Source organism: Conger conger, chromosome 11, assembly GCF_963514075.1.
Source record: "Conger conger chromosome 11, fConCon1.1, whole genome shotgun sequence".
Classification (NCBI taxonomy): Eukaryota; Metazoa; Chordata; class Actinopteri; order Anguilliformes; family Congridae; genus Conger; species Conger conger.
The window spans coordinates 4848263-4871448 of NC_083770.1; the positions used below are offsets into that span (position 1 = coordinate 4848263).

Consider the following 23186-nt stretch of genomic DNA (forward strand, 5'->3'; position numbering starts at 1 on the left):
CTCCCCTGGAGCAATGCAGGGTTAAGGGCCTTGCTCAAGGGCCCAGCGGCTGTGCGGATCTTGTTGTGGCTGCATCGGGGATCGAACCACCGACCTTGCGGGTCCCAGTCATGTACCTTAACCACCGGCTCACATGAGCTCAAAAGAAAAAAAAAAATAAGACCCTTGAGGAAGGCGTCAGCGAATCACAACACAAGCCAGCTGAATGCCTTCCTTACCTTATCTTTTCAACAAATGTGAATTCCACACCAGCACAGTACCTGACTCGTAAGCAAACAGAGTCTACCTTGTGCTTTTACTGGCTTTGCGCAAGAGCGAACAGTTGAACACAAAAGCTTTGAAGGACTGTCCGCACTGGTCTTAAATACCCTTTAGGAGGAGAAATCCTCCTAGCTATCAAGGTCCAGGTGAAACCAATGAGACCCAGCCCTCTGGTGGTCACCAAGGGTCAATCCCTCCCTCATGACACCCTGCCCATTAAGCCAAGACAAGAAGCTATGTCCAAGCTGCATGGATGGGTAGTATATAAGGATGGTGAAGAAGCTCAGGTCTGTCTTTGAGGCTGGACATGTTCCTGAAGATGCACATGGGCACTCACTCTGCGCTCAATGTAAACACCATGGTGCCTGACAGATATGGAGCACGGGATATGGAGCATATGATATGGATAAATTGTGCTTATTGCTTTGATGTACAGTAATAAAGAGATTAATCAATCTCAAGTATCATATATACTCTCTCACACTTCAATATTTTTACAACTAGCTTCTTTCCACAGCAGATAAATCAAGGTTGGGTCCTTTTCAGTTCAATACTGGCCTCTCAGTCCTGTCGATTCAACACTGAAAAGCACATGGGCATTGAAACCCTTGCACAGATCTCACATTTCAGTTTGGAATTGTCACTTTTCCCCCTCTCTCTATACACAACCACACACACATACACACACACCAGCATCAAGAATAAGAAATTATAATAAAGGAATATGATGTCTAAAACTGAACTGTACGTCGCTCTGGATAAGAGCGTCTGCCAAATGCCATTAATGTTGTTTCATATCGTAAATTGTTTGTTTTCAATCATGCATGTTAACATTGCTTCCTCTAATATCCACCTTGTCATATCAGCAATAATAAAAAATAAATTATTATGGAAGTATGGACATGGACTGCTGCAGTTCACAGTTATATTGTTATCCCACAGCATAGGCTGTGGCCACCTGCTGGGCCCTGTAGTCCAGGAATGAAACGTGCTTAGTCTTCATGGGTTCGTATCACTCTGTCCATCCTCATCGTGCCACTCAAATATTCACGTGTGCACTCGCTCATTGCCATGAAAATAAGGTGAGAGCCATTTCTCTCAGCCTGCTTGCACTGCAGAAGATTTTCCTGTGCCGTGCGATGTGGGATGTAAACGGTTGGGAAAATTTCCCATTGTGGAATCACGTTGGAACCGGTGAAGTGACTCACAGACGACCACTTCTCAGTTGAAAAGCTTTATTACAGTGTGCAAAGGGAGATTCGCCAGGGAACGCATCCCACGATCTCAACAAGCTAACCACAAGTGTGGGTTTAAGTAGCCAGCTCAGAAGAGTCACAAACATTGCCAGGAAGTAATATACATGGCACCCTGACTTCCCGGGGACCCCCACAGTCTTGGGTCATTGTCTTGCTGCATAATGAGGAGATATTTGTTATGGGGGAAGAAAATGGAGGGAACAGTAGATAATGCTGTAGCTCATTTTCATCCAGCCTGGCCTGTGGGTCTGGAGCTTGTGTGGTGGAACTGACTCTGTTCCTGGAAGCATTGCCTTCCATGGCCTGCTCATTATCTTTCAGCCAGCGTTCAACATCTTCCTGTCTCATTAACTATGGGTAACAGCAAGAGCTGCCAGGTAGTCAGTGCTGAATTTATCTATCGTCATGCTAGAACATGCTGCCGGAAATGTATTTATAGTGGGTTTGACATGGAACCGTGCTAATAACTAAATAATGCATTTTGGCACTTTAATATATATCTTGCTGTAAATCTGAAATGGTAAGTGTAGATCTCCAGTTATGAAAGAGTATCCAATACTATTCTCAGTAACTTTACACCAAACAGCCTATAAGAATCTTACAATCTAACACAATAAGAAATCGAGGTCACATTCCAGTTAAGAAGGGAGTTAAATTGTGTTTTTACATGGATGTCATGTGGGTATTATGTGGATATGTAATTGTAATTTATTGATCTACTCATAGTTCCTCAGTACCTTAGATTCATGTTACATACAGTCCTGTGCAAAAGTCGTAGGCACCTGTATAACCTTCTGTACAAATAAGATTATTTTATAAATAATTAAATGAAAGGTCCTAAATAAACGTACTATACATTTTACATTACATTTGAGTAATTTGGCTGAATAGTTAAAAAACTGAATCAAATCAATATTTTTTGTGACCACCCTGTGTCATTAAAACTGCATCACTTCTCTGAGATAGCCAACACTGTCCTGCAGTTCTATAAGGCAATCAGCAGGGAGGTTGTTCCAAGCATGTTGGAGACTTTAGTTGGCTCCTTGCATCTCAGACAGCCTTGACCTTGATGTAAAAAGTAGTCAATTGCTTAGAGTAATATGCTACTTTTTTAAATTCAATACGAAACTGTCTCCGTAAAATTAAATCTTTTGGAAAATAAATATTTGGAAATCTCAAATGTGTTCTTTTATACTAACACACACACAGAAATAAACATATATATATATATATATATATATATATATGTTTATGTTTAACATTTATTATATCTATATATAAAATAAAGTCTATGGTGCCTAAGACTTCTGCACAGTACTGTATATGTACATTTCTTCCCTAGCTTATTTAATGTGATAATTTATTTCTGCATTGGTAAATAAAATGTCATCAAATGAGCACTTGAATCAAACAGAAATACAATGTTGAATGGTTAAATACAATCCTTGAGAATTCAGATATTGTGTGTCAAAGGATTATTGATGGCTTCTAAAGGTTCTTAACCCTCCTAATGTGTTAGAAAGCTGCACACACATTTTGTGTTGGCGGGTAAAATCTGACCCACGTTTTAACTCGGCACAAAACAAAAAAAAAGATCATCATCCAATATTGTTTTTCACCTCAGACCTAACTAACTTATTATGCGTACTTATCAATAAACACTTAATATTTAATTATACGATGTGCGTACTTATATAAGCAGATGATCAGGAGTATATAGGCAGATGATCATGGACGGCCTGTAGCGTAGTCGGTGGTTCTAATCCCGGTGTAGCCACAATGAGATCCACACAGCCGTTGGGCCCTTGAGCAAGATCCTTAACCCTGCATTGCTCCAGGGGGGATTGTCTCCTGCTTAGTCTAATCAACTGTACTTCGCTCTGGATAAGAGCATCTGCCAAATGCCAATAATGTAATGTAATGAGTGAATTGCATTCAAAAGTTAAATTTTTGGGGGTGTCATGGGGTAAATACCACAAAATAAAAGCTGAAATTCTGAACTCTTGTCTTGTGTTAATATTTTCAGTGTATTGCAAAAACAAAGCAATTGGCCTCGATGTTCCAATACTTTTGGAGGGGACTGTAAATATGGAGGGTCGTCTTTATTAAAAATAAAAAAGAAATGAATATGAAAAATTATACAGGTCCTGGAGCACCTGTTAAGATAAACGTGATCATGAACACCAGTATGTACCAAGATATTTAAATAAAATAATGCAACCCATGCCCCCCCCCCCTCCTCCAAATGAGCTTTCTATTTTTATTTTAAAATTAAACGTCTGAATGTTTCTAGTGTTTATACAGTTTAAAGCGTTTTCAAGCATGGAAAAACTGGTTTAAGCATGTGGTCTTGTTTTCAGGAAAAGAAAATGTCTAAATTCACTCAGATTTCCTATTGTGAAGACAAAGGGAAATTATATTAAGGACTAATATTAGAACACACATATTAAGGACTAATATTAGAACACAATACATTGCTTGTGTTTTTTTAATAACTTATCATTGTGTGATGTTATGGGTCAAAATTGACCTGTAGAGATCTATGTTAGGTTAAAAAAAAAAGGTTAAAAAATAAATAATAATTCTTAAAAAACAAACTTTATTTCAAATGGAGCATGAAATCATCCATACTCAAAGATCATTTGATGGCTTAAACAAATATTTGACAAAATCTCTTTGCCAAAGTTTGCACAAGACTTGATTGACGGCTCAAAATAATAAACTCCCTGACCAGCCCCAGGCCAGCTCTCCTGCAGTGACCAGGAAAATAACAGTTATATTCATAACCAGACAATACCACACACAGGATTATCTTTGAAGAATCTCTTTACCATTGAAGAGGATGTGTCTATTTCTCCTTGTGTGGGCGTGTTTGTGTGTGTGCGTGCTCTCTCATATCATTGTCATGATCGAAGATATGATCAATAATCCCATAGACAGTGAATCTGTTGCACAGGTTGGAATAGACAGATGCTGCTGCAGAATTAAATTGACAATGCGATCCCAATGTAGCGAGAAATCTGTGTAATGTTATCGATGACACTCCCCCACAAATAGACACTGTGCTAAAGACTAGTGGCTGAGGTGAGCTGGAGGGCTGGTGGTTCAAACCCGGTGCAGCCGCAATAACATCAATGCAGCTGCTGGGCCTCTAAAGAGGGGATTGGCCCCTGCTTATTTGAATCAACTGTAAGTCGCTAATTTATTGTAATGTGCTTGTCTGCGAGAAAGAAATGAGTTTCCACGATGCTGTATGTGGCATAATATTATGAAGAGGAGCAATGGTGGTGGGGTGTCTAGACCCACGGATTTGATCCACAGATGTACCCAGAACTTTCCAATGCTGCATGCCATACTGTCAACAGCCAATATTCTCTGCAAGGTCATTTTTGACCTGTAACACCACAGATGTAGCAATATTTTTTATAGACCTTCAGAATTGAATAAAATGGTGACAATTAGTTTTGTTGTATTCATATAGCTGTTTTTGAGGATATCATGAAGCCTTGTTCCGATGAAAGAACTAGATGGTATTCATTACAGATTTGACCCCAACACAATAGGAGGGTTAATACATTTCTTGTTATCCCTGAAAGTTAATTGCAAGAATAACTGCCTTAAGAAGTCTTGTTTTATTTCCACTTAATCTCCAGGGTTCAGTTGGTAATCAACTTGCAGCACAGTTGAATGTATCTTTTTACTTACTTTCAATTCTGAACTCCCAAAAGTAACACCGTTTACGTCATAGGTTGGAGACAAATGTTGATCGAATCCAGGATTATGTGTGTTGTCTGAAGAATCAGCACAGTTGAATTCAGGCATAAATCCTTGCTCCAGACCTAGGGCACAAAGTACACTGCTTGTTTTGTACTTTTTGACACAGCATAATGTGCTGTTTACAAATAATTATCAGTACCCAGACACACTATGTCATTTAACTGACCAAGGCTGCAGCACAACCCAGACACACTGTGTCATTCAAATACCCAAGGCTCCAGTACAAGGAGATAAAAAATCTTTGTGGAGATGTTTGCCATCGCACACACTGTACTATAAATGTGGTCACTCCTATTCTAGACTGGATACAGTAGGATTGACTGAGTTCCTTTTGTAAATCTGAAGTGATATATATTTCTGTAATTCTATTCATGTATTTTTCTTTTTCTTTTCCAGAGATCTATGATGCATTCCTGTGAAAGAAATTGTGGAGTCTTCTATTTAGATTTTGCACTTGTTTAAATGGATATTGTGCATTGATGCTTTAATTCATGTTCCTCCCCCAAAGAAAAAGAGAAAGGAAACACACAAAGAAAAGAAAATAAAAAAACAAAAACCATGCACAGACACCGGATTTCAAACCAAAGGGAAGTGAAGGGTGTGGGGACCTGTGTCGCTGACCGCGTGTTGTACTCGTCTGGCAGAACAAGAAGGAATTTGTTGTAATTTTTGATTGATTTGGCTGGCGTTTTGCATCACCATTTTGTCCAGGCTCCATGCAGCTAAGTCATCATGCCAAAGACTTTTCTTGAAAATTACTTCCCATAATCCTTGGCTTCCCGCAGCCTGTGCCTGTGTGTCAAGGATTAATCCTGCAGTGCAATCTCCAGCAACTCACAGAGCGCAACAGAGAAGCAAGATATAATCCTGCTGTGTCAACTAACATTTTGGGGGAAAATAATCACATTTTGTATACTGTCATATTCCGAAGTGAATACTTCATGTTCCCACGACTTCACATTCTATTGGAGACCACAGCAATTAAAGTTAATGTATTTTTACACTGACAGGATTTTCTACTTTGTTTCTGCCTTAAAGTCACTAAAATAAACACAAATTAACATGGAAATCTGTTCTTTTTTTATGTCATACACATAGTGCAAACTAATTTTGAAACCAGTCCCACTGCCCTGTGGTACTTTATGTTAATGTTCAAATTTGGCATTTAATAACAGAAAACGGAAGTAATGCAATAGCATATAAGAACAGTGTAATTACAAAACAATGTGGAAAAATTATACTGTTATATTAAAGAAGAATCAATTTCATTAATCTATGAATAGCCTTTCATTGTACTGGTATCCAACAGAGCTTTGGAATGTAACATTTATTTCACCTGCTTTTCATGAGGTTTATAGATTTAAGAAACAATTATATTTGTCAGTCCATTATGAATAAGTTCAAAGTTTACAAACTGTTGGACTTTTAATATTGTGTCACATTTAGGGGTTTTATTCAATCTTCTTTTTTTACAATTTTATTTCAACTGGAAATAAAAAAGGATGTCATATTGGACAAAATCTAATCATTCCTTAGATGGGCTGAAGTTGCCCTAACTTAGTTTGTAGTACTTTTTTGCAAACCACAAAAGCTAAGGAATTATTTTATATTATATTCTTATTTTCTAGTTAAATCACATCTGTGAGCTTAGATTTCCAGGCACACATATTTGCTAAATTCCCCCAGTCATATTTTGTAAACTATGATATGTATCTTTAACATGAAAAGTTTATTATTTAATAATGTATGTATTAGCCTTAGATTCTTGTAACCTGTATCTGGGTTTTTTTAAATAAATGTATATAAACAGAGAAGTTGTTCATTAAATGTGACCATTTCACAATGATTAATTGGCTCTTTTCTTTTTTGGAAATGAATGTGTTGTGGCATTTATTGACTTGTTGAGTATGTGTGTGCACATGAGATACAGGGGGGAAAGAGTGAGTCCTGCTTAACTCTATCTGTATCTGTGTCCGTTCAACCAACTGAATTATCCGTATCTGTAGGGAACTTATACTCGGAAGTGGGCGTGATGTAACCCGGAAGTGGTGTCATTTAAAAATTCCACATTGCAATTTGCAGTACCTTCAAACCAAGACTTTCACCTGAAGCACAACTACTACAGTTTTGCACTTGCAGTTATGCAGGTGAATCTCTATTAAATCTTTATCTGGTTAATCTCAACATTAAAGGTACGATAGGTAAGATTTTTGTGTTAAAACATTGTTACAAGACCATTGTAAATCCCCCGGCTTACCCCTGCCTGTGTTTATAGTAATTAAATTTGGGTTTCAAAGTGTACATTTGTCGGGCCGTCAAATGTATCAGGTGGATTTTTGTACATTCGGGACGCTATCTAGTAATCGCTAATTTGCTTGTTATAGTGAACTGGCATTGTTTTCTAACTAGATAAGTAATAGTATACAGAGTTTCAGTGATCGCTTGTCTGGAGTGCAATTTGGGCAGCTACACGTTCCTTTTGTCTCTTTACGTGTTCAATCATCCGTAAACCTTTATTTCTCTCAAATTTCTCTCAAAAGTTGCAGTTGCATTGTTTGTGGTAGACTATCATATCTTAGTTATATAGCCAGCTAGTTACGCAGTCAAATAACTAAAGTGAAAACTATAAATAGTGTTGCGTAGGACACCATAGTCAAGATCCGATAAAGTCACCTGTTCGGCGTGACTTCACACTTTCCTACTAGAACACTATGAAAAGATGGCAGGATCTGTTGCGTTTGTCACTGTCAGCTTTCCAAAACAGTGCACGAGAACACTGAACTGTATAATAATGATTTATGTTACGTGTTATATTCACAGACTGTGGGAAGCATAAACAGTGTTGTGATTTGAGGTTGTCTGTTGTTGCAATTCCTCTCTTGTCCGTTAGGAGTCCGAAATGACCAATTATACCTTTAATGAAAAACCAAAACCATCTATATAAAACGATGTGATACAATTTTACAAGGAACACTTTTGGCTGAGCTCCTGCCCATTCATATCAGCACCACTATCTGCGTTGCTGTCACACTCGCCCTTTAAATGCACACCCACGTTGTCCTAAAGCGCTACACTCTTAAGCAACACATCTGTCACTGTTTGTTACATGAATAAAATAACCCAGATAAAAATCACTCAAATAACATACCGTAAATCACAAACACTTGCGTGACCAGCGACCACACTCCCGTCAAGATTCCCAGACTGCTAACTCCTATGGCAATATGTAACAGAGGCAATACACTCCATTCAATACACTGGTCTCACAAGGATTATTGGTACGTTTCAAAATAAGTAACATTGGAACAAAACTGCCCCATACCTTGCTATCGGGTGACGTCTATCCATCACCCACACTACATTACAGTCAGCCTAAAGTAGTCGGCTAGGCCACCAACCACTACCTAAGGTTATAATAAAAGACAAAGGCTTCACCTGTTTATTCAGGTACTTCACAACTTTAGGTGCTAAAAATGTATTCATTGACATGATCATTAAAACACTGTACTGTACAAGTAGGATTGTACTATACAGACTTACTGTATTGAGAATACAGTAAATCTGACCCAGGTAGAAAGCTCACTCCATACAAAGTGTTGCCATTCATGCTTTGAAATGTTTGGGGCGTATCTATAGCTCAGGCCAAAATGGCTCACTATTCACAAATTACTGATCCCTAACTAGTGAATGTCCATATAGTGTGCTATATACACTGCTCAAAAAAATTAAGGGAACACTTAAGGGACACATCAGATCTTGATGAACGATTTATTCAAGTTGAAAATCTTTACTGATGTATATTGTATAATTTGTTGGGAACAAAATGATATAACAACGGTCAAAGGAAACCAAAAGCCTGTACGTACTCCCGACAACGTCTGGGCATGCTCCTGATGAGTCGGCGGATGGTGTCCTGGGGGATCTCCTCCCAGACCTGGATCAGGGCAGCTCAGTGAGCCCCTAGACAGTCTGTGGAGGTACCTGGCGGCGTCGGATGCATAACGTCCCATAGGTGCTCAGTTGGATTTAGGTCAGGGGAACATGAGGGCCAGGCAATGGCATCAATGCCTTCCTCATCCAGGAACTGCCTACACACTCTGGCCACATGAGGCAGGGCATTGTCCTGCTCCAGGAGGAACAATCGGTTTGGATTTCATCCCGGTACCTAACAGCAGTCAGGGTACCATTGGCTATGACATGGAGATCTGTGTGACCCTCCAATGATATGCCTCCCCAGACCATCACTGACCCATCGCCAAACCGGTCATGCTGGATGATGTTACAGGCAGCATAACTTTCACGCCTGTCACATGCGCTCAGTGTGAACCTGCTCTCATCTGTGAAGAGAACAGGGCGCCAATAGCGGACCTGCCGATTCTGGCGGTCTCTCGCGAATGCCAATCAAGCTGCATGGTGCTGGGCTGTGAGCACAGGTCCCACTAGAGGACGTCGGGCACTCATGCCACCCTCATGGAGTTTGTTTCTGACAGTTTGGTCAGAAACATGCACACCAGTAGCCTGCTGGAGGTCTTTTTGTAGGGCTCTGGCAGAGCTCCTCCTGTTCCTTCTCGCACAAAGGAGCAGATACCGGTCCTGCTGCTGGGCTGATGCCCTTCTATGGCCCTGTCCAGCTCTCCTTGTGTAACGGCCGGTCTCCTGGTATCTCCTCCATGCTCTTGAGACTGTGCTGAGAGCAAACCTTCTTGTGACCGCTCGTATGGATGTGCCATCCTGGAGGAGCTGGACTACCTGTGCAACCTGATTGGGCTGCAGGTACCACCTCATGCTACCAGTAGTGACAAGGACACTTGCAGAACACAAAACTAGAGAAGAATCAGTCAGGAAGGATAAGGAGAGAGCAATTGTCTGTGGCCACCACATGCAAAACCATTATGTTTTTGGGGGTTGTCGTGCTTTTGCATCTCAATTGCACCTGTTTTCACTTTCATTTGCAACAAAGCAAGTGAAAGTGATTCACAATCACTTGTGCTTAATAAATGGACAGATTGATATCCCTGAAGTTTAACTGACTTGGTGTTACACTGTGATGATTAAGTGTTTCCTTGATTTTTTGGAGCAGTGTAGTTTACTAAATAAACAGTGATGCAACTTAGATCTAACAATGCCAGCTTGATGTTGCTTATCTGAAATGTATTTTTTAGATAAATAATAGTCGACTTTTGTTCTCTCCGTGTCTTCCCCATTGGCAGCCATTTCTGTTTGGGAGCGCTACCTTTTCAAATTGTTAGCTCACATTCGTGGTGTACAGAAAAAAGTTTGAATATGTTCACTAGCGTTTGCGATCTTGAATGCACCACTGATCACACTATGAAAAGATACTAGTTAAGTAGTTATATCCGTAATCCACAAGTTCACACAACAGCCTCTTGACATGCACCAGAGAGAAGTGACGAGGCAGCAGACAGTCATTTTCACTCATCTAAGGGGGCTTCCTGTAACGTGGCGGTTAAGGTAAATAACTGGGACCCGCAAGGTTGGTGGCTCTAATCCCGGCGTAGCCTCAATAAGATCCACACAGCTGTTGGGCTCTTGAGCAAGGCCCTTAACCCTGCATTGCTCCAGGGGAGGAGTGTCTCCTGCTTAGTCTAATCAACTGTATGTTGCTCTGGAAAAGAGCGTCTGCCAAATGCCAATAAGGTAATCAAAGGGGGGGAACCAGGGAGGAACTGGCTAATCACGAAACGGCGTTAACTTTATCTTACGCATTCGTCACCAATGTAAATGGCAGGCATTTATATAGCGCCTTTATCCAAAGCACAGTACAAGTCATGCTTCTCATTCACCCATTCATACACACATACACACACCAACGACGACTGGCTGCCACGCAAGGCACCAACCAGCTCGTCAAGAGCAATTGGGGGTTAGGTGTTTTGCTCAGGGACACTTCGACACACCCAGGAATCGAACCGGCAACCCTCCGACTGCTTTTACCGCCTGAGCCAATGTCGCTCCATGATGTACATCTACTGCAGCCAATTAAAAAAAAATAATAATAAAGCAGGCCAAATCTCTAATCACGGATAATGATCCAATTACTTGTACAACACTCATGATCAGAAAAAACTCAATTATCGTTACAGGTACTCATTTAAAACGAGTACTCGGATCACCCCTCATTTTAATGTTCAATCCTGTTTTTCTATGATATGAATAATTATAATCTCCAATTGCCATATTTAAATAATCTTAAACTCTAAATCTAAATAAAATATAAATTGATGGAATTATAAAAGCACAAAACAGGCTTTACAGCAGTGTGCTTTCATTTCACACACAATAAAAACAGCCACTCGAGAAGTTTGAAAAAACTGATATTTCATGAATAAGGCCCACATTAAAACTGTGAAAATTGAATGAAGTTGGCTTCAGGCTGACTATGGGTTCAGGCTTCAGGTTGGCTGTGGGTTCAGGCTTCAGGCTGACTGTGGGTTCAGGCTTCAGGTTGGCTGTGGGTTCAGGCTTCAAGCTGGCTGTGGGTTCAGGCTTCAGGCTGGCTGTGGGTTCAGGCTTCAGGTTGACTGTGGGTTCAGGCTTCAGGCTGGCTGTGGGTTCAGGCTTCAGGCTGGCTGTGGGTTCAGGCTTCAGGCTGACTGTGGGTTCAGGCTTCAGGCTGGCTGTGGGTTCAGGCTTCAGGCTGGCTGTGGGTTCAGGCTTCAGGCTGGCTGTGGGTTCAGGCTTCAGGCTGGCTGTGGGTTCAGGCTTCAGGCTTCAGGCTGGCGGGTTCAGGCTTCAGGCTTCAGGCTGGCTGTGTATGGGCCATCAGTGCATTTATCAGGGGGTATTTAAACTTAAATTACACAAATAAGGGTGATACATGCTTTCAAGCACTGCTCTCAGTGTCGTCCATATGCCATACATGTCGTTGGTACTGTGTGTGTCCACTGCAGCAACCCCTTCAGACAAAGAGTCTTCATTTGTCTGAGAGGCTTTGGGCAATGCATGAACTTGGAGCTTGGGGTAAAATTAAACCCATAACAGAAAAATGAGGAAATAGCTGGAAATGAAAGAAAAGGGAAAAGCAGAGAGAGAACAAAAAAAGAGACGGAACTAACCAGCAGGCTGCTATAATCCATGAAAACCCCACTGTCTCAATCTCCCCTCCTAAATCATAGTTTTGCCTTGTCGGTGAACATGAGCAGCTGGGAACATGCTGTTATTTTTTGTGCACAGGGTGACATCTGCTGGACAAACTAGGGAAGTGCGTTCACTTGACAGAGTATTATGAAAAACACATACGTTAAATACAGGTTCAATTCCTTGTATTGCTTGATAACTATACATACATACACTCACCAAGCACTTTATTAGGAACATTTACTTTATTTATTACACCTACCTATTCATACGATTATCTAATCATCCAACTGTGTGACAGCAGTGCAATGCATACAGTCAGGTAGATACAGGTCAGGAGCTTCAGGTAATGTTCACATCAACCATCAGAAAGGGGAAAAATGTGATCTCAGTAACTTTGACCATGGAATGATTGTTGGTGGCAGACAGGGTGGTGTGAGTATCTCAGAAATTGCTGATCTCCTGGGATTTTCACACACACTACATGACTGGGACCCGCAAGGTCGGTGGTTTGATCCCCGGTGTAGCCACAATAAGATCCGCATAGCCGTTGGGCCCTTAAATTGGGCCCTTTAACCCTGCATTGCTCCAGGGGAGGATTGCCTCCTGCTTAGTCTAATCAACTGTACGTTGCTCTGGATAAGAGCATCTGCTAAATGCTATTAATGTAATGTAATGACAGTAACCGTGCGTTACAGCCACACATTACAACATGCAGAAGAGCATCTCTGAACACACAATGCATCATAACTCAAAGTGGATAGGCTACAGCTGTAGAAGTCTAATAAAGTGCACACTGATGTATGTATTGTTGGTATCTAATTGTTATTTATTCCCTTTCTGTGGAGGACTGCTTGTCCTATGATATAATAATAATAATAATAGTCTTACAATAATAAAGGTTGTATCGCAGCTAATGGACGGTACCCTGAATTGCTGCAGAAAAAAGGACTTAACAGACCTTCAGAATCTATAAAGTATGCCATATGCAAATTACAAACTGTTTTTTCAACCTAGGCTTACTTCGCTTGGGTCATTGTTGTACTTCTATTCTTGCCATTTTGATTAGTCAATAAGGATTAAAAGAAAAAAAAAGTGATCCAGGCCCTTAGTGCTTCTGTAGTCAAGGTTTGATGCATGTAAGCTATAAAGATACAAACGTGAAAGCTGCCCTGGCCTGAAGAATACTGGGAAAAATTCAAGCACTTTTCAGGAGGAAATGCACTCATGGTAAATACGGTACAGTCCCATAAAAAAGCACTTTTCAGTAGGAAATGCAGACGACCAAACCGTCTCCTTCATGGTTCCTTCAATAACTGCAAGTTGTACAGGTTCCGAGGCAGCAAAGCATCCCACACAATCAAACTGCCACCACGTTTGACTGTTGGTATAATGTTCTCACTGTGACCACATTTGACTGTTGGTATGATGTTCTCACTGTGATGTTTGACTGTTGGTATAATGTTCTCACTGTGACCACATTTGACTGTTGGTATGATGTTCTCACTGTGACGTTTGACTGTTGGTATGATGTTCTCACTGTGACGTTTGACTGTTGGTATGATGTTCTCACTGTGACGTTTGACTGTTGGTATAATGTTCTCACTGTGACGTTTGACTGTTGGTATAATGTTCTCACTGTGACGTTTGACTGTTGGTACGATGTTCTCACTGTGACCACATTTGACTGTTGGTATATTGTTCTCACTGTGACGTTTGACTGTTGGTATAATGTTCTCACTGTGACGTTTGACTGTTGGTATAATGTTCTCACTGTGACGTTTGACTGTTGGTATAATGTTCTCACTGTGACGTTTGACTGTTGGTATGTTCTCACTTTTTTGGCAGGCCTGCCAATGCGGGGAGGATTAACCACAGGGTTCTTGGTTTGGACATAATGGCTCTTGCTGTGGTTCAATGGAGTCTCAGAGCCTTAGAAGTGGCTTTGGAGTCAAAGCCTTTACTTGAATCCAGTAGAGATGATGTGGCAGGACCAGCAGTTCCTCCTTGAAAACCTACCCTCTGAATTAAAGCAGCTCTGCAAAAAAGAGGGGACTAAAATTCCTACACAGCAATGTGAAATAATTTATTCATTAATAATAAAATTATGGGAAGTGTTTGCTTCCAATATTGCAGCTAAAGAAGGTGCAACCAGTTACTGAGTTTAAGGGAGAAATTACTTTGTCACATGGGTGATATGGGTGTTTGATTACTTTTTTCCCCAAACAAATACTCAGGATCTCTGAGATTACATTTTGCCTAAAGACCTGAAAGACCATTCAGTATAACAAATCGTGCAATAGAGGAAATCAGGAAGGGGCAAATGCTTTTTCTAGGCACTGCACACGCAGTGAGCATTTTATTAGGTCTTTAACAGTTATTTTTGACTGCTGTAGCCTACCCACTATCCCTATCCAGTTATGATGCGTTGCAACAAAAACACAAACAAAATATTCCAGGAAGGTAATTGTATTTTTATTACAGTTGAATGCACTTAAATATCTAAAAATTTAAATGTCAACTACTTCACAAGATACAATATGAACGCACATGTAGTAAAAAAACAAAAAAACTAAACACACAACTTACATAAATATTAGATGAAGTGCAAACATAATATGTGCAAAATACAAGTTCACAGATTCAGTGTGTCAATATCAAAAATATATCATATCAAAATAAAACATTTCAAATGAATAAACTACTTGGGGGTTGAAGTTGGATATTGCCTTGTTGATATTAATTATAGGAGTTTTTTTCCCCAGAGCAGGTGTGTATTACACTAAGGCTTAAAACTTTTACTTTTTAAATGTTTACTTACAAAAGTGTATTTATAAGGCTTAAAACCTTGATCCAAATTTATGCAACTCTATCACAGATGGACAACTGATCCACTTGTTAAAAATAAAATTATGGATAATAAAGACAAATTCATTTGTACAAACTCTATTTCCCTTCAAAATGAATATGAATTAAAGAATAGCAGCAGTATAATGAAGAAGTATAAGTCAGGCATATCCATTATTGAGGTAAACGATGATTTATTACTTTTGTTTGATTTGTCATAATTTGTAAGCCGAGAAAATGTTCAGATGGTACTTGAGGTCTTTTTTCGCAGGATAATCAGATGAGGGAGACAGCAATGAGCAAAGAGCATTGTTTTCATGATTCATGTTGGGTGTACACAATCTAGCATGGGATGCCTCTTTTGGCTCAATCATTATAAGGCAGGACCCCTGCATTGACCTCCTGTAAAAGGCTGGGCGATAGTCATTGTTGAGTATTTTTTGAGCGCAGTAACAGTCATTGCTGCCATGTGGCGTATTGCCTATCTTACGGTCTTGTCCTTGTCCTTGTCCTTGTCCAATGCGGTTGTAATCATCCAAACCTAAGAGACAACGTGAAATACCAGAGAAAAAAAAATAAAAAAATCACTGATGTCATTGGATGTTCAAAAAGCAGCCAATCAGCAACCACATTTTACTACAACAAGGTAGTACAGCTTATGTGAATCATGTGATGTGCGTTTGTCAATCATGTGGAAGCTGCCTTGTGCGACCTTGCTGCTGATTGGCTGCCTTATCAACATCCAAGTGTGGTTTGGTCTTTTTCAGGAAGCATTTCACGTTGTCTCTTAAGTTTGAATGTTGACTACCACATCAGGTATTATTAAATAAAAGCTTAAAAGAAAGGCATGCCACCACTTGGTGACGACGATCGTTACTGCTCTCAAAAAAAGAAAAAGAAATGAGTAAAGTTATTGAACACAGTTACTGAAGTACAGTGACTTGATACTTGATACTTGATAAATATGTAAGAAATAAAATACTGTAAACAAGAAAATAATACAGATATTGACATACTTTACACATGTTGGAAAATAAAGTGTGTGCTTTACTACTTTAGCGATGGAACCAAAATATGGAATGACATACTATAGTTAATTTAGACTGAGATTAACTCTAAATGAACTAGTTATATTGCAAATTTATTTACAGTAATTAATTAGGGTAGGCAATAATTTTGACACCTATGTTTTTCAGAAATGATAAGATTACTGAATAAAAAAAACAAAGTAAATCTATTGAAATAAAAGTATGTCTTTATTTTTGTTAAATGACTGTTGCGCTTCTCTGCCATGGCCAATTATATTGTTTATTTAATGAAGGTTTAGGCCTCCATAGAAATGTGTCCAGCAGTACACTATAATTGTGCAAAGTTGATGCTCCTTTGTATAAAAATACAGTATAAAATGGTTATTGAATGTCACATTTGTACTTGAAAGGAATGTGTTCATGCAACTGGAAAGAATTGACAAATTGTTCAAAATGAACTCCGCCCTACTCATGTAGCCTATCATGTCTGCATTTTGAATGAGGGAGGGGTGAGGGGGTCGGTGTTGGCCCACCAAGTCACTTGAATCCTAGAAAGTGGACCAGACAGAAAATGAATTGGGAACCCCTGATATAGATTATTATCTGTGTTGTTCATTAAATGCAGCCTTTCTTCTTCATTTTTATCAAGGGTGCCAATAATTCTGTATATCGCTCAAACCCATATAAAAAGACCCTTTGAGCTTTTTAAGATCACACAGAAAGCAAAAGATTCTCATGAAATGTGTTCCGATATCAGACAGAAACATACAGGTCCCAAGTTATGACCTGAAACTGGAACATTCAGAGTGACATTAAAAGAAAGGGTACTATAAATGTATTCACAAAGAAGCTATGCAATTCCAAGAACTGGGGAGGGACCATCAGGCATGGAGAACCAGGAAAGGTTTTCTGGGGAGGGAATATCAGGCAAGGAGAACCAGGAAAGGTTTTTTCAGGAGGGAAAATCAGGCAAGGAGAACCAGGAAAGGTTTTCTGGGGAGGGAATATCAGGCATGGAGAACTAGGAAAGATTCTCTGGGGAGGGAATATCAGGCATGGAGAACCAGGAAAGGTTTTCTGGGGAGGGAATATCAGCCATGGGGAACTAGGAAAGGTTTTATGGGGAGGGAAAATCAGGCATGGGGAACTAGGAAAGGTTTTCTGGGGAGGGAATATCAGCCATGGGGAACTAGGAAAGGTTTCCTGGGGAAGAACTGGGGACAGGCATTAGACATCAACAGAGGCAAACATATGAGACATCACCCCGGCAACCAGTCAGATAGGGATGGCGTCAGACATCGATGGCGATGCCGTGTTTGGTGGAGATCATGTCTCTGGTGCCCGTTAGGTACATGAGCACAGAGCAGAGGTGGGGAAGGGTGGCAGTGATGGCCACATACAGCCAGTATGGCACAGGAGCAGTGTTCCCAAAGGGGCAGACCCAGAGGCCGTGCCTCACCCCGTCCCGCACGTGGTGAGAGGCCACCGAGATGAAGACCATCCAGGGCAGGAAGCACCAGGAGTCCTTCAGCCGGCAGGCCCACATCAGCAGCCTCAGGGACAGGCAGAAGGCGGGTATTAGGGTGGAGCAATGCAGGGGTGGCCGGTGGGGCAGATTCAGAGCCGCCTGGTGGAAGTTGAAGAGGTAAGGGGTGTTTCAATTCATACACTAACAGACCCTCCTATTCATTCAAAAATGCGATGGGGTCCAGTATGCAATATCAACAATGTACCATTATATAGAGTCCAGTTAGTTTGTGAATGAGCAGCACGTTCCTCAAACAACCACAAAAGACAACCTTGGCTAAATGTAATGAGTCTCTTCTGTACTTGATTCAATACTCAATAATATGAAGTAGTCTTTCCACAACCAGATGTTTGTCAACCAGGTTTACTCATTTTTGTACTCGTGAAAGCATTTCTTAACTTTGGTCTTCCCATTTTGAATATCCCATCATATATGTAGCACCACCTGCAATATGTTAGGATTTGGGACAGCCTCCCATTTCAGCCTTGCAGTTCGTATAAGCGGTGGTTCCTTTCACTCAGCTAGCTGAGCGCATTAGAGGACCATACTTCCTGTTCAGCAATCGCAGGAGGGCTGCAGATCCCCAATCGACCAGAGAAGTTGGCTGGGAAACACTAAAGCCTCACTCCCTGGGCCATGCAACAGACATTTGTACATCGCCCTGGGCAGGGGTGTGCAACCCTGGTACCAGAGAGCCAGAGCCACAGCTGGTTTCTGTCTTCACCTTGGAATCAGGAACCAATCCAGACCCAAGCATGAAGGTGAAGCGAGTTACAGTAACTGTGCAAACAATGGCTCTAATTGATTCATTAAGTGCACAGCAACAATGAAAAGCAGCAGAGCCTGGGGCTCTCTGGGACCAGGGCTGCAGGCCCTTACCCTGGGGAAATGTGGCCACAGTCAGCACCATCACGGTCACCATGGGGGCATGTCACACCATCCGACATGCAACAACAGTACCACAGAAATTAAAACCCACATGCAACAGCTGGCTTTCCTCCTCAATTATGCATGGTTCATCATGCATATTAACTGGCTTCATGAACCATAATGAACCATTCATCCGTACTAATTTTCTGTTATAAGCTTGGTTGTTTAAAAAAAAAAATTCAAAGGATATTTACAGTGCCCTCCAAAAGTATTTCAATGGTAGTGTCAAATGTGTTATTTTAGTTATTGAATTTGGGAAAAAAGATGAATATGAGACAAAAGTACAGGCAATCAGCCCTTTCATTTGGTATTCCATGGTGTTCCATGTTCATCATTCCCATTTCATGGAAACATGGAAATGGAGACACCTGAGCAACCGTTAACATGATTTTCAGCCATCTTTTAACTTCAGGGGAGACTCGACCAAAAAACTGCTTATATATGTACACTCACCAAGCACTTTATTAGGTATTTATTGTTCATATTTTTTCAACTTCTACTGCTGTAGCCTATCCACTTAGAGTTACTATGAGTTGTGTGTTCAGAGATGCTCTTCTGCATACCACTGTTGTAATGTGTGGTTATTTGCCTTACTGTCACCTTCCTGTAAGCTTTGACCAGTCTGGCCATTCTCCTCTGACGTCTCTCATTAACAATGTGTTTCTGTCTGCAGAACTGTTGCTCACTGGATTTTTCTGTTTGTTTTTGCACCATTCTTTGCATGATACTCAAACCATCTTGTCTGCCACCAACAATGATTCCACGGTCAAAGTAACTTAGATCACATTTTATTCCCCCCATTCTGATGGTTGATGTGAACAATAACTGAAGCTCCTAACCCATATCTACATGATTGTATGCATTGCACTGCTGCCACACAATTGGCTGATTAGATAATCGCATGAATAAATATGTATAATAAAGTAAAAATTTTCCTAATAAAGTGCTCGGTGAGTGTATAGCAGGGATTTTCCCAAATCCAAACATGACATTTTGAAAACCATATATAATTAATTTTATATGAATATTTGTTGCTTCTGAAATTCTTCAAAATAATTTGTATTTGGAAGTCTATCCATATTGCTACAATCATGGAGATAACGGAAATATAACCGCTAGTATTATTAGCAATTTGTACTATCAGTTAGGCTAGTTTTTTCATATCATTATTTTGATCTGAAGTACAAATGCCTTCATGATATAGCAAAACTAACACATTTCACTCTACCCTTCGCATTCTCGTTGGGTTCACTGGGTTTAATAGCCAAACCTGACATGCACATATAGCATAAGATTTCACATTAAAGATGACACTGCATGCAAATATAGGCTAACTGACAAATATCACTGAGATCATATACTATACTGTTATACTTTGCTATCTGAGTATACCATTGGTACATTGTTTGACCCTATTGTGTGAATTGTAATTTGGAAGAAAGCTTTTAATACTGCTTATTGTCTGCAGTATCACAAGGTTGAACTTCACATCAGCAAACATGTTCTCATAACTAATGAGAAGCTACGATGAGCATGATACCCTTATTATATTCAGATATACTTACTTCTGCATAATGCAATAGCAATCTGCATGGCTATTTTTAACTTTGATTTGCAGTTACATGGGAACAACTTACTTCTCTCTCCCCCGACCCTCAATTTCCCATGGACTCAAACCCTCTCCAATCACATATCCGTTAACCACAAGCTAATTCAGGAACATTACCACTTTGGTGGGTGAGGGACTCATGGCCTGGTCAAAACCACAAAATGGAAAAATTTATCTTTCAATCTGGCCATATTAAGCTCCCAACTACAATTAGTTGGCTACACAATCCCCCAAGTTTCCTACCAGTTTCATTTCCCATGGTTATTGTTGTAAATGAGAAGATGCAAATTAAAAACATTCTCCACTGACCTTTCTAGTTAAAGGTCATTATGACGTGTGTGCACACATGGGAGTGCGAGAGGAATCGAATGAGCAGAACAATCCGTTTTAAAGGTCGGACTGTCACGAAGCAAAGGCCTTCAATGGGCGAGGAGTGACCTACTTTGAGTGACAGCGAGCCGGCCAGGTAGAAGTGGTCCAGGTCGATGACTGTGGCGAGGAGCCCAGCCAGCGCCACTTCCCACAGGTCGCTCTTCTTCCTCAGCCCGATGACGATGGCCCAGGACCACAGCCCGATGGCGCCGTGGACAGCACTGTCCGCCCCAGCCCTCAGCCAAACCTGGCTCTGGAGGAAGGAGAGCTGCAGGAAGCGGTCCACCAAGAAGCAGAAGACGCCCAGGCCAGTGCTGGCCACCACCGAGGCGGTGCTGAAGGTCTGCAGCAGGGCCTGGGCCTTCTCTGCCTCCGCAGCAATGTTCACCGTCACAGCCATGCTGAGAGAGGAGGGTCCGTGTCTGTCGTCAGATCACCGCACGGTGGCACTCACCCATTGTAGGGTCAGCACTTCCACATTCTGAAACAGCCAAAAGAGATGCAAATCAGAGGTGAGGCCAAATATTCCGTTGTCTGAATAATAGTGGGCCGTGTCTATGATAGGTCAGCAATCGAGAATGCTGAAAAAACCAGACAATCAAAAGCCAAAAATGAGAGTATTTGAATGCCGGCTGGCTGGCTTTGCCCTCTACTGGGCAGCAACTAGAATTCTGAATCTGCCAGGCAGACATGGCCACAAATGAGGCATGAGACCAAATAGTGTATTATTTGAACATCCACCCATGAGAGTTTGCTCTTTTTGCAAAGTATTCAAACAGCAACCTGTTGAGATCCTGACTTTTTAAGATTTTCTGCAAATGACGAAAGGCTGATTTGTCCATTCACTTGCCGAATTTAAGCAGGAGATCCAATTAAAGGCATTGCAGAGCATTTTCTCCGGGCCTAACCCAGTAAAAAACGAATACCAGGACAGGTCAGGTTCTTTCCCCTGGGTGTGTTTTTCCACCAAAGAAACATGTATGCATTGTTTAAAAATAAACATAGCCTATCTATTAAGCATATGTAACTCTCAGATATTACATTTAAGTGTTATTAAAAGAAAACTCATGAAAGCAGTAAATGCACAAATAAACAAGGGAGTCTGGCTAGTTAGTATACTTTCCCATGGTTGTGGATCATAACGTGGTAAGAAACATAGAAACATATGTAGATTATCTATTCACTCTGTAACCTCAAAAGAATATAGCAAATGTAATTTGCTGACATTATTATTTATTGAAATTGCGAGTATCTACGATTCCTCCCTATTCAGAACAATGGCAGATATTAGTTTGCTTTCCTGTCAGAAGCCTCCGCCTACATGCCTGTGACGCGTTGCCGACTGGATCCATACTACTAGTACGGAATTCGCCCTTATGACAGATTCCTATGATGTGCAGAGCGAAACGTGTACTATCGTCAGCAACTGACAAGCAAAGAGCAAGGGCCATCTAGAACCACTTCAGCTAATAGGACCTAGGTACATAAAAGTAACGTTAGATTAGCTAGCTAGTAAACAAGGCTAGCTTCTCTGTCATGGAATGCTAGCGTTACTTTACGGTAGCTGTATTGTGTGCTGTGTGTTTTGTAAAAGCTAACAAGCCGGCTCTTGCCCAGATCTGCGTTTTACCACCAAAATAAAAAGCATTATCTCGAAGAGAATACTTTTTCAGAATATTTCGGGATAGGTCTTAGCTTGGCAGCAATATAACAGTTAAACAGCAAGCAATTTAAATGGCTAACCTTAGCTATAGCAAGTTATTTGCGTAGACTTGTTCAAAATTAAATCGAAAGTTACAGAAAGCTTGCTGGCTACTTTCATTTTCAACAGCAGTTTGAAATTCTGGTGAAAATACTCCTATAGGCACACACAATTTTGCTAGCCATTGTAACGTTACCTATACCTAGCCTTAGAGCAACCTTAGACAGCTAGCTTGACATTCCAAATACTGATGTAACGTTAGGCTAGTCTACTAAGGGTTGGCCTAAGTTACCAGAAAAAATAGCAAGATAGCTATATAATGGGTATCTGGTCAATGTTACATCGACGTTACCTTATCATTCAAAAGGTATCGGCTCCTGCTCGACGTCGGTCTTCTCAGTGTACAGTCTGGACATCCAGCAAGCCTCCCTCGGGTGCTAGCGTAATCACGAAGGGACTAGGGAGGTTGCCGGAGCACCAATGACGTTCACATAATAGACCAGACCGACGAATCCGGGTACTTTGACGTACACGACCCTTCTAGGGGGTAGGCATAACACAGCGGGAATAGGGTACTAAATTAGCTATATATTTTGACAACAATATCTGGGGTTTTTTTTATATTTCTATTTATTTAACATTTCCGACAAGCTGAAAGTCTTTTGAGCATTTCCATGCTCAGTTGACATTTTCACGATGAGTAGTTCTCGAGACCGAGAGCTTTGTTTGACACCAGCACCAGTCTGCACCTGCACCTGCACTCTATCGTCCAGCGGTA

General features: G+C 40.8%; 2 protein-coding genes across 2 annotated transcripts in view; one reads left to right on the forward strand and one right to left on the reverse strand.

The window, feature by feature from the left end:
• The window catches only part of LOC133140968 (ciliary neurotrophic factor receptor subunit alpha-like), a 229986-nt gene extending 222846 nt beyond the window's left edge, over nt 1-7140 (forward strand). The window contains exon 9 of the mRNA XM_061261302.1: nt 5691-7140. Within this exon, the coding sequence (XP_061117286.1) occupies nt 5691 (1 nt within the window). The 3' untranslated portion in view covers nt 5692-7140. The remainder of the gene's footprint in view (nt 1-5690) is intronic.
• A 7705-nt stretch (nt 7141-14845) lies between these two features.
• Nucleotides 14846-22975, reverse strand: tmem267 (transmembrane protein 267). Its single transcript, XM_061260728.1, has 3 exons — nt 22761-22975; nt 20777-21187; nt 14846-17894 (listed from the first exon to the last, which is right to left on the reverse strand). Exons 2-3 carry the CDS (start codon nt 21104-21106, stop codon nt 17559-17561), a joined length of 666 nt encoding a protein of 221 aa, XP_061116712.1. The 5' UTR covers nt 21107-21187; nt 22761-22975; the 3' UTR covers nt 14846-17558.
• Nucleotides 22976-23186: the final 211 nt, after the last annotated feature.